This window comes from Rhinoraja longicauda, chromosome 6 (genome assembly GCF_053455715.1).
Source record: "Rhinoraja longicauda isolate Sanriku21f chromosome 6, sRhiLon1.1, whole genome shotgun sequence".
NCBI classification, from domain to species: Eukaryota; Metazoa; Chordata; class Chondrichthyes; order Rajiformes; family Arhynchobatidae; genus Rhinoraja; species Rhinoraja longicauda.
The window spans coordinates 64,988,394-65,001,664 of NC_135958.1; the positions used below are offsets into that span (position 1 = coordinate 64,988,394).

The 13,271-nt window shown below is 38.7% G+C and overlaps 1 protein-coding gene across 5 annotated transcripts in view; it reads left to right on the forward strand.

Annotated features, from left to right (window-relative positions):
• The window catches only part of cacna1g (calcium channel, voltage-dependent, T type, alpha 1G subunit), a 219,650-nt gene extending 208,640 nt beyond the window's left edge, over positions 1–11,010 (forward strand). For all 5 annotated transcript variants that reach the window (XM_078401171.1, XM_078401174.1, XM_078401172.1 and 2 more), the window contains one exon: positions 2,658–11,010. In XM_078401171.1, the coding sequence (XP_078257297.1) occupies positions 2,658–3,503 (846 nt within the window). In that variant the 3' untranslated portion in view covers positions 3,504–11,010. The remainder of the gene's footprint in view (positions 1–2,657) is intronic.
• Positions 11,011–13,271: the final 2,261 nt, after the last annotated feature.

The window sequence follows — 13,271 nt, forward strand, 5'->3', positions numbered from 1 at the left end:
CACCTCTGCTGTTTTACTTGCAGTTCGCATTAACACTGGGTCTTTCTACTTCCTTAGGATTAATGGATGTATGCATGAGAGTTGACAAGCTTGTCACCAAACTTTATTAGATTTTTAAACTATTATTATGCAACGATTTACATGCAAAAAAATCTAATTCTGCATTTTAAATAATTTTACATAAAATGGATGATCATTGTCAAATAAAACTACGCTGGCAGGTTTGACCACTAATTCAGTTGAATAAAGGAAACACACCTGGCAAAAGTCAATGAACAGGAGAGCCATTAAAATGTATGAAGAATGAGGATAATTTTGACTTTGTGTAGTCGTGCGCACAAGGTGGCACTGATTCACATGCCTGCAATACATTCTTTCTCAATTTTCATTTCCATTTCAGTTGCACAGATCCATAATAAGCTGTCGAATGCATCAGCACACTTATGTTCAAAGTGACAATTATCCCTCAATGGACCTCACATCAAAGGTTCCGCGAGAAAATTACTCACATCCCTGGCAAGCATGCTCCTACATAAATGAGAATATGGCATTGCGTTATCTCGTTAATTCAGTATGTTATGCACTGCCCATTGGCACTAAGTCACACAGAACAAGAAGATCTCTGTCTCAGCTAAGTTAGTTGTGGTGATGATGATAAACTAGGCATTGGTACAACAGAGAGAAGAAAGAAATTTAGTTAAGTTTAGGATTGATTTCTGCAGAGTGACCTGTACCAAAAACTGTGTGTGAGCATCATGTGAAGAACACATTTAACTACAACTTCATCTCTCCTAAACAGTACTATGCTGAAGGTATTTGGTGTTCTTTTATAAGATGAATAGCATCTTGAGTAGCTTGCTGAAGATTTTGAATCTTAGCCATAAAACACATATAAGGGAGATACTGAAGGAAAAGAAAGTGATACAGATTGAAAACAGACATGCTGGCAATTTGATGATATGCTCATAGAATTGTGGCTTCCTTACAGGCCTCTGAGTTTAAAAAGAAGGGGATAACGGTTACAGTCATTATTGTGCTGAGTCAAAGGTGAAGGTTGCCAATATCATGGAGGTAAAAGTGGGTAGTTTTCAGATGATGAGAATGCAACTCAGGAAGTCAGCTTGAGACCGAATGAGATTAAAGTGATATTCATTGTTTCTGTGCCTTACCATACTTGTGCATATGGCAATAAACTTGACCAGATTTGCCGAACAATATGCTTTGGTGGAAATGGCAGATCAGAAAGGGAATATTATTGGCAGAAAGGGTGCAGAATTATTTTATTACCAAAAGTAGAGAAGCAAAAGTGCTGGAGTAACTTAGAGGTCAGGCAGCATCTCTGAAGAACATGGATAGGTGACGTATCGGGTCGGGATCCTTCTTCAGATGAGTCTGCAGGAGGGTCCCAACCTGGAACATCACCTCTTCATGCTCTCCAGAAATACTGCCTGGAGAGCATCCAGAAAATCATAAGGACCATTACTTGACAGGGAAAATGTTTAATAACTGGAGGGGTTGTAGAAATTAGAAATGAGATAGAAGTCAGCAAGTTTTATTTTAAGAGATGGTGATTTTTAATAAAAAGGACAGATTTATAATGTGTGCTGAAATAAGGACCAGGAAGCAAATTTGTTCTTTTGCAATTTAGTGGGAGTGGATTCAAGAGATTAATGTCTCACGACAAGCTGTCCACAGAGAGGACATGAGACCAAAGGGAAGAGAAAATGGAGCGGTGTAGGGCCAGAACTTGCATAGAGAGATGCCTGGGTGAAATGTTTGGTATTGTGGATAAAGAGAGAGGAGGGATGTAACAGGGGCTCCTTAATGACAGAGGATTGTGATCTTGTTGTGGAGTAGAATCATCTGGCATTATCTTGATAGGTGAAATATTCTGGGTGCCTCTGGCCCAAAATCAATTGCTGTGCCTCAGCCAGAAATTATGATGGATTTACAAAAACTAGTTATGGAAAAAGGTTCCAGGAGACCACTCTTGTGAAATGCTAGGCCATAACTTTGCTCAATCTTGCAACATTGGTGAAGTGGGTGAATAAGTTTCACTTTCACCAGTTGGACACCGTAGCAGAAAAGCAGATTGTTCTCCCAACACTCCGACAACTGCCAGCCAGTCACACAGTGAATCATGCAGCCAAACACCCAGGGTAACTGCTCCACTGTCTGACAAGGAAGGTGGAAATTACCACCAATCTCCAAAGTAGCTGTTGACTCTCGTACTTTTCCCACAGCCTACGTCATTTATCACCCTCTAAAGTTCTCATTCATTCTCTTACAGGCAAAGTTTTACATCAAGTTCCCATGATTTGGGGATATTTTGTTTCATCGTGAATACAAAATTAAGATCACTCTACCTTCCAAATTTTGGAATGGTCAAAATCCTTAAGTTCTAGTCAGTTGTGCCCAGTAACCTCATTATACAATCACAGAGTGCCTATATTTAATCTTTATTGTTCATTTAGTACATTAATCAACACTGATAAACATATTAAATTAAACACAGGTGTGTAATTCACTGAACTTTTTATGATTTGTGCAAAATCCTTTAGGTGCCATTTTTCAGATTATTTAACAGGTGTAATCATACTAACTTACGTTATCCTGTTCTGTTCCTCCCTCACCCCACAATTTAACATCCAACTTAGGTCGCTATAACAAATGACTCTCTGGATCCACTGTATACGGAGTCTAAGGAAAATTTGCAGATACAGCCTAATAATGAACCTTCGTCCTTGAATGTGTCTGTGCCCTGTGTGTCTGCTGTACAACCGTCCATGGTGTTAGTGCCTGCCTCACCCAACTCACCAACCAAACACAGTGTCCACATCCAACAACACAGCCATAACCAGAGAAACATTACTAATTGTGTGACTTCCCCACGTCATTTTCGGAACCCGTTCAGGGAACTCCCTGACTCAGCAGACCAGGAAGTCTCACTAATCAACAGCAACAAGAGAGCTGCCAAACCTCCCATATGTCCCCCACTACCCACAAAAATCTGCAGCAGTACAGGAAACCTCACGATGAAGGACAGCAAAAAGTTCTACAGTGTGGATTCGCAAGGATTCTTGGCCAAGCCCACATCGTGGTTAAATGATCTTCGGAGACATTCAATTGAGATCTGCTCATCTGTTGAAGCAAGTCCTCAGCACCGTTTGTCCTCATCACGTTGTGCCGTTGGCCAAGCAGAGTCAGAACAGGAGAGTAGCCTGCAAGTAGTGCGACAAAAGCAGAAAATGAGTCCTCCCTGCATTTCTATAGACCCGCCAGAGGGCCAGCGCACTACACTGCAAGGAACTCACGGACAATTGTCTTCTAGTGACATGTGCTTGAGAAGGCGTGCTCCATCTTGTGACTCAGCACTTCACAGGGACTCTGTTGACATTGCAGACCCACCACCTCCTGAAACCACGCCAGCCTCGCCATCCCCGACGAGGGATTTGCTGATTCTTCCCAGTTTTTCCCTGGATCAGACTGAGACTGACCATTGAACGAGATTGCTCGTTTGTTTTTGTTGCCAAAAAAACCCAATTTATTTTCCATTCCTAACATCAACAAAAATATCTGCATTCTGACAGGCACTGGAGGTCAACCCCCCATCAACTCCCTTCACCTTATCCAGGCAGTCTTCAAGGGTATGGAGCCCTCACAATGCTGCTCTGCCTTGCAGCCATGCAGATGGGTTTGACTGACCATTTAGTCCAGTGCAGTGGAGCGTTACGTTTTTTAATGCATAAGGGTATTTTCATTTGAAATTGGATGTAATACATCGAGTGGCAATATTTTCTCAAAAACTTCCAGAACATTCCAAAGTTTACTTTGGATCTCAGATTGGGACGTTAACGATGGGCCTGCTATCAGCATTCCCAGAATGTTTTAAGGTGTTAATTGATGCTAATTTAAAGTCCAATGAATTGGTCTGGAATTTTTTTTTATTCCCTTTAAGGCATAAAGCAAAGATCCAGTCATTAATATATTTAGAAAAATATATATATAAATAAAGTAACATGCAATATTTACTCAGTCTGTGTGCTTAAGTGAAATTATTGGTGCCTGGTATCAAAAAATGGCACTCCACTGTAACCGTGACTCTTTCGGTCGTCTCAGCTTGTAAAAGATGGCATAAGCATGAGATAATATTAAAATGTAGTTGCTGTTATGGGTTTTAGTTACGTTGCAGGGTCCTATTGTTTCCAGAGTTTATTTCCCAATCCCATTTTTACTTATTTATCAATTGGTTTGCCCCTTGGAACACTGGTTGAATTTTGGTTACTCATATTAGTTTGGTAAATTGACGGCATTTACATTTTAAAAGATTCAAAAGAACCTGATACTTTTAAAACCATATTGGCTGCAGGCAACTCTCAAGGTTCTAAGGAATTATCCTGCGATTTGATTTCCCCAAATTTAATGGCTCTCCAGTCGTTAAAATGAACTCAGTACATTTCAGTTCATATGAATGTTATTGTGCAGAGGGATATGTTTGCAAAAGTGTGTGGGGATAGTGCCATCAAATGGCCATCTATAAATCATGACGGGAGCCTGTACTAAATATATTGAAAAATTCTACTCATGGTTAACACTGGAAAATATAATAACCCTAGTCTTTTGAATTTATTTTCAAATTTTAAATAGCTGCCCAAATCCAGTAAATTATCTAACTCAGCAACTTCTACACATTGGAAAATATATCGCCATTTACGTAACATCATTCGCTACTTTCCATGTCCTGGGTTTTGTAGTAACTAGTAAAGGAGTGGAGAGGGTGGAATCCCAAAACTTAATAATTATGGCTGGTGGCCCTTTAAAATACCCACTGCTTTAAAAATTATTTCTCGATTTCAACCACAGCCAGCTTGTTAGACATGGTAAAGGTTTCTGATATTCCAGATAATGGCATCCCTTTCAGCAATGCTGTCCACACACACCCAGTCAGGATGGAACCTCATGCATCACTATTCCTATTGCCAAATCAATATTTATCGTCAAAACATGGAATTGTGCAGAATAGGAGTGCAATTAATTGCAGATAGAGTATCAAATTTCTAAGTGAGGATTTTTATTGTCCATATTTAAGAAGCATTAATTATTATTATTTTTGTGAGTGCTGTACACATTCAATTAAAGGCCTCTGAATGTTTCAAAGAAATACATTACTGGGTAATTTCCCACGACGGTTTCAGCCACATTGTTCATGCCATCTAGCTAGTCGATGATTAAATGCGATGTCACCAGTGGAAATCAGCCAAAACCTCCAAATAATGGAACAACTAAGTTTTCGGTCATCTCATCTGAGGCAATCAGGCCATATTGAAATTACACCAAGCATCTTATAGGAGTGTTGAAAAATTGTGGTTCTACAGATGACAAACAATAAATTGTTCTGTTCTTGTCCAATATATGGAGCAGTATTTAAGTCCCTTGCTTTGTTAGAGCACATACCCAGCCAATGACTGTCCAGTGCTATTTGTGTGCACGCTCTTTGAGAACATTTTACATTGTACCTTCATAGCTCAATCACATTGATTCAGTTAGTTCAAAGCACACCAGCACTTTAACATTGCAGATCACTGTATGCTTTCTGAGTGATACAGTGATCTTTACCATTGCTAGTTTGTGTGTGCGTGGGTGAGTGTATGTGAGTAAATGTATAATCATTTGTCAGTATACTGTAGGTTATCCATCTACAGCTATTGCACGCACAGCTATTGCACATACATTTATAGGACCATTTTTGTTAAGATCTTAACCAGCTAGAAAATATCTTTATTTAAATGTAAGTATTTATAACAAGTACTTTGGGCTTGAATAGAATTAACTCCAACACAAGGAGGCAGTAATCGACATTGTAAAACTTAAGAGGTTTAAAACTGGTCACTGCTGCAACCTGTTTCTTCCTCTCCTACTATCTTCCATAGACAATAGACAATAGACAATAGGTGCAGGAGTAGGCCATTCGGCCCTTCGAGCCAGCACCACCATTCAATGTGATCATGGCTGATCATTCTCAATCAGTACCCTGTTCCTGCCTTCTCCCCATACCCCCTGACTCCGCTATCCTTAAGAGCTCTATCTAGCTCTCTCTTGAAAGCATTCAGAGAACTGGCCTCCACTGCCTTCTGAGGCAGAAAATACCACAAATTCACAACTCTCTGACGGAAAAAGTTTTTCCTCATCCCTGTTCTAAATGGCCTACCCCTTATTCTTAAACTGTGGCCCCTGGTTCTGGACTCCCCCAACATTGGGAACATGTTTCCTGCCACTAACGTGTCCAACCCCTTAATAATCATATGTTTCAATAAGATCCCCTCTCATCCTTCTAAATTCCAGTGTATGCAGGCCTAGTCGCTCCAGTCTTTCAACGTACGACAGTCCCGCCATTCCGGGAATTAACCTAGTAAACCTACGTTGCACGCCCGCAATAGCAAGAATATCCTTCCTCAAATTTGGAGACCAAAACTGCACACAGTACCCCATGTGCGGTCTCACTCGGGCCCTGTACAAGTGTAGAAGGACCTCTTTGCTCCAATAATCAACTCCTCTTGTTATGAAGCCCAACATTCCATTGGCTTTCTTCACTGCCTGCTGTACCTGCATGCTTCCTTTCAGTGACTGATGCACTGGGACACCCAGATCTCGTTGTACGTCCCCTTTTCCTAACTTGACACCATTCAGATAATACTCTGCCTTCCTATTCTTACCACCAAAGTGGATAACCTCACACTTATCCACATTAAACTGCATCTGCCATGCGTCCGCCCACTCACACAGACTGTCCAAGTCGCCCTGCAACCTCATAGCATCTTCCTCACAGTTCACACTGCCACCCAGCTTTGTGTCATCTGCAAATTTGCTAATGGTACTTTTAATCCCTTCATCCAATTTATTAATGTATATTGTAAATAGCTGTGGTCCCAGCACCGAGCCTTGCGGTACCCCACTAGTCACTGCCTGCCATTCTGAAAGGGACCCTACCCCCAATAGCATGTGCTCTAATTTTGCCCACTAATCTTCTATGTGGGACCTTGTCGAAGGCTTTCTGAAAGTCAAGGTACACTACATCCACCGGCTCTCTCCTGTCCATTTTCCTAGTTACATCCTCAAAAAATTCCAGAAGATTAGTCAAGCATGATTTCCCCTTCGTAAATTCATGCTGACTCGGAACGATCCTGTTACTACTATCCAAATGCTCCGCAATTTCGTCTTTTATAATTGACTCCAGCATCTTCCCCACCACTGATGTCAGACTAATTGGTCTATAATTTCCTGTTTTCTCTCTCCCTCTTTTCTTAAAAAGTGGGATAACATTAGCTACCTTCCAATCCACAGGAACTGATCCTGAATCTATAGAACATTGGAAAATGATCACCAATGCGTCCATGATTTCTAGAGCCACCTCCTTAAGTACCCTGGGATGCAGACCATCAGGCCCTGGGGATTTATCAGCCTTCAGTCCCATCAGTCTACCCAACACCATTTCCTGCCTAATGTGAATTTCCTTCAGTTCCTCCGTCACCCTAGGATCTCTGGCCACTAGAACATCTGGGAGATTGTTTGTATCTTCCTTAGTGAAGACAGATCCAAAGTACCAGTTCAACTCGTCTGCCATTTCCTTGTTCCCCGTAATAAATTCCCCTGCTTCTGTCTTCAAGGGACCCACATTTGCCTTAACTATATTTTTCCTCTTCACATACCTAAAGAAGCTTTTACTATCCTCCTTTATATTATTGGCCAGCTTACCTTCGTACCTCATCTTTTCTCCCCATATTGCCTTTTTAGTTATCTTCTGTTGCTCTTTAAAAGAGTCCCAATCATCTGGCTTCCCGCTCTTCTTTGCTATGTTATACTTATTCTCTTTTATTTTTATGCTGTCCTTGACTTCCCTTGTCAGCCACGGGTGCCTCTTACTCCCCTTAGAATCTTTCCTCCTCTTTGGGATGAATTGATCCTGCAACTTCTGCATTATTCCTAGGAATACCTGCCATTGCTGTTCCACCGTCTTCCCTGCTAGGGTCTCCTTCCAGTCAAATCTGGCCAGCTCCTGCCTCTGTAATCCCCTTTGCTATACTGTAATACTGACACTTCCGATTTCCCCTTCTCATATAGAATACATTGCAGAGAAAATACTAATTAAAATAGACACAGTGCAGTGCAATGTTAATATTTATGTAGTATATATTATAGAGAAATTGTATTTAATAGTTGTTAAATTCTACACTGTATTCAGGTATTTGTGGACCATATTAATGGGTCTACCAATCAGGGCATCAAAATGAGAAACTAAATTAAGCTGAATGGATTCTTAAGACAAAGATTCTTCTGAGTTAATTTTGGCGATCATCTCGAACATTCAGAATCGTGATGTATGCAATTTTGTTGATCTCTTTATTGCTCCTTTTGGGTACATTGGTTGATAGTTGTAAAATGTTTTCCAAACAAAGGATTGCCAACACAATCAAATACTTGGATTGGTTATAAAAACGATGTAACATTAAAGATTTATGGTTCAGCCCAAACTCTCGGACTCCCTTGTTTACTATCAGAACCTAAATGAAAAACAATTCTATTGATTTCAAAGAATATCTATGCAGAATGCTGAATTTCAACCTGAATTAGATTAATCAGACCAACATCATCAAGCACCTGACAAACTTAGTGATTTGCTGCCAAATGGTAGGAGAGAAACAATTTCCTCAAAAGGAACAGTTTAGAACAAGTAAGGTTAACATTATATTTAAAATTAATCCTTTCAAGGGTGGGAACCACTATTTCACCAAAAGAATTGTGAGGTGCCTCCATCTAAATGCTGTTGAGATTGGGAGTTCATTGAAAACTTTAAAATGAGAATAATATTTTGTTAAATTAATATGAATCAATATGAATATCAATGAATATGGAGCCATTTGGTCAACTCCACAGAAAAGCATCCATCTAACTGCAACACGGCAGTCTCAAAGCATTGTGTCCCACTCCTCTTTAAATGTTCCTGATAAATTTGTCCAAAAAAGGCATAAAGAAGATCAAAATTAACAAACTCAGAGAAAGATAAATGGCAACACACATTTTGGTTCACCAAATTGTTCTCCCGTTCAGTCCAGACTTTAAACAATTCGTCATTTATTCTTTGGCTTTGGTAAAACTTGGTTTCACTGGCAAGGTAATACAACATGTTCCTGAAAAACAGTATTTTCATTTTTAATGTGCTTCACATTTTCCCATTAAAGAAATAAAAGTCTAATTGAGAATAAGTGTCCTTTGCAATTAAATTCCCTTAATTTGTTCCATTCAGTACCTCCGCAATGATATAAAAAATCTCATACAATTTCCCACCTGAAGTTCAGGAGAAAATATTGTCTACAATTCTCGAGCACTGCTAGCTAATGGTTGCAGATAATCAGTTTGATTTTCATGCAAACAGTTCTTTAGATAGCCACGTACCCAATTAATTGATTTTCCCAAAGATAGATTTACATTTGAATAAAGCTTAGTGCTAGGGTACCATTGGCGATATCACAGATGTATGAATGAATTAATATATGAGTGAATGAATAATGACTTTAAGCACTATCTTTTTTTTCCATCAAGTATGCCCTTGAAATTATTACAGTTTTGTATCAGAAAACAGGAACAGGTTTCAAGCAGACCGGTCCTTTTAAAATAATACTTCGTTCATTATTAAAACAAATACAAAAAGGAAGGATATTTGCATTTGTTTTTAATCATTACCTGGGGGAAGCAGAAAAGAACAGGCAAAGGAATAAAATGTGGGAAAGGTGACATTCTGCTTCAAGATTTGTACATCTGTTTAAAAAAACTTATTATAGGACTATTAAAGCTGCAGAGAGACTATTTTTGCCCAAAAAAAGTAAAAAATGAAAAAGCTACTTCATGACAGAGTTGTTTCATCTTGCAAAAGAATACTTCAAGGTTATAAAATGGAACAGGAGGGAAAAATTCTAGTTTCACCTCTTTCCAAACAGCTATTAAAGTAACAGATGGGGGCATTGGGATTTCAAGTCAAACAGATATTGTGATTTTAATTGAAAATGGTATTTTGCAGAAAAATGAGGAACACTACGTGTAATGAAATTGCATTCATTTATTAGACAGCAGGGAGATGTCTGACATCGAATGTCCAGCAACCTTTTGCTATCAAGCCACGTAATATTCATGCCACCATAAGGTTTATTTTTGGGGAAGAATGAAATTTAAAACTTAAAACAACAATAGAAGTATTAACTTTCAATTGACAGTATTTTATTCATCAACGCTTACCTGGAGTTTTTTGTAGGTTTGATAACCATAATCATCATTTAGTAAATGATGGACTGTTTAATCTAATACTTTGCAGGCCCATTCTCACGCAGGTTCTAAGGTATATAAATTATTTTAACTGGTTGTTTATCAGTTAAAATATGTATAAGTGAATCTTCTGTAAATTCATTTTTGTACAGGAAGTAGATATTTTAGTCTAATACCGACTGGAAAATTAAACATATTTAACAATATATATTTATATCTTTACTGTTACCTACATGAACTGAATCCTCTGAAAAGTCAATGTGCAACATTTAAGATGAAACAATGACCACACTTAATACAAAAGATGATAGTAAGTGTTTGAGTGACTGCTAATAATCACACACTAACGCTCCTGTTCCTGCTGGCTTGTAAGCAAGGGAGATCCCCAGCTTTCCAGTGTCGAGATCAGTTTGGAAAATAATGTCAGTAAAAGTCCAAATTCTCTTAGAATGGACTGGTGCCAAATGGCTTCACTGTTTCTTTTCCACAACAGTGGCAAGGAAATCTCCAATGGCAAAACAGAGAGTCTGTGCATCCAATTGCAACCATGTCTTGTACTAACACATGTGCTCCATATTCTTGTGCAAAATGTTGGTTCCTTTTAGATAAGCTGTGTCCCGATTTTCTCAAATGTTTATGCAGTAGACCAACTTTTATGTAGTTGAAAATGAATTTAAAATGATGCTTTAAAATAAATAGAGAAGATTCTGAGTGTGTCATTCCTGCCTTCATTTGCTGTGATAAATGTTGAGTAAACATCATCATCAGTACTCTTCAGGGAGAAGGGTGGGGATATACACTGGGTGGTATACACTGATAGTTTAGAACATGTTTGCGTTAGGAAAGAGGAAGTGTTAGATATATTGATGTACATTCAGGTGGACAGATCCAGAGAGCATGATGAAATCTATCGCAAAGTTTTATAGGCAGCAAGGGAGGAATTTGCTGAGATTACTGACAGAGATTTTCGCAAGATCTTTATCGAGTAAAATACCAGAAGACTGAAGGGGAGCTAAAGTTGCTCCCATATTCAAGGAGACTTGTAGGGACAAGCAAGTAAACTACAGGCCATTGAACATTACATTAAAAGTAGCGAAACTATTAGAAAAAAATTCTTAGCAATGGGATGGGAAAGTAACAGAGGGATTTGGGCCAAATGCAAGAAAATGAGATTAGTATAGATAGGAATCTCAAATGACATGGATGAGCCAGGTCGATGGGCCTGTTTCAGTGTTGTACAATTACACGACTCTCTATGATTCCACATATGGGTTCTCGCCAGATGGTGATTTACCACATCTAAGCCATGTTCCAAGTTAATAGGGAAGTAAATAAAAAAGAAGCAGAGATCTTGTTACCCATTACATTTCTTGGAGACAAGAGGAGAAGAGAACAATCTACCCATTAGAAATTCAAAGTTCCCTGTTAGTGCTTCAATTTTGTTCCACCGGATCAGCAACTTTGGGTTTGATCCTGACTTTCAGTGCAGTCTGTGTGATCTTTACACATTCTCCCAGTGGGCTGTGTGGGTTTCCACTGGGTGCCCTGGTGTCTCCAAAGATTGGCTGGTTAGTAGAATCATTGACTACTGTGAATCAACTTTAAGGGGATACAAAGTAAGAGGTTTGGAAGAGAATTAAGATGGATATGATGGACATGTGGGAAAGAATAAGGTACTGGGAAACAGGTCCGGAATGGGATTGATAGCAATGCCCTTGAGGGACAGCATTGACTCATTTGGCCAACTTTAATCACTGTTCATTCCTTCTGAGCCCATCCAGGTAAAAACGGCCAAGATTCATTCAACAGAAAATCATTGTTCCCATCTTGGTGTATTAATTGTGAATCTCATTGTTGATGAGCATAAAGGAAAGGACTTTTATTTAAACAATGCTATTCAAGACCTCATAACTCAAAACACATTAAGGCTCATGATAAACTTTGAAGTTTAATCAATGTTGCAATTTAGGGGGAACTTGCAGGGAACATACGTGAATGTATAAGTGAAAAGTCCCAATAAATGCAAATAGATAATCTGTTTCTAATTATATTGTTTAAGAAATAAATATTGGAAGAGATATCGCAGAGAGCTCCCTCTCCCTTTTTAAATAGTTTGACATGAATTTTTACATCCAGCTAAGTGCGGAAATAGAGCCGTGGTTTAATATTTCTGATATGTCTAATGGTGGAATGTTCCCGCTGAGCAAAGGTTGACATCTCTCCAGCTTTTGAGAACAAAAATCTAGGTTGGCATTTCAATGTTGAGGGTATTTTGGAGGCACCATCTTTTATATTATGCTCTCTCAAAGGGATGAAATAATAATTTGGATATATTATGCTCTCTCAAAGGGATGAAATAATAATAAAAGGGATGAAAAAATAATATATTATAATAATGCTCTCTCAAAGGGATGAAAGATCCTATGCTATTTCTTCAAAGAAGAAAAGGACAGTTATTCTCAGCGCCGTGAATAATATTTATCACTCAATCGATAGCCCTAAAACTGGAACATCTCGTCATGTTCATACTGTTGTTGGTGGAAACTTGCTGCATGCGATTTGGCTGCCTTTTTTTTCATATTGACTACTCTCTAAAAACAGGCTTCATTGGTTGCAAATTCATGTAAAGTGCAATCTAAATTTTCAAGAGCCTGTCACATTTTAGTTTGAAACACAATAAGGCTTCTGGTTGGATTACATATACCAATAATCTGCCTCACATATTCACCACCATTTAGTAAAAATATCTCGCCGGAATTTTCTATTCCTTTTCATTGTCCTTCATTTGCAAAAATAATAAAATCTTAATGTGGCTTTCTAAATCATACATCTAGTTCCACCAGAAGCACCAATATTATTGATTCAATCATTTTAGAAACCTGGAATATATTGCCACCTCAATACGAACAGATTCAGCCTCCTCCACTTTTTCACAGCTCTGATTTACAACCTGGATC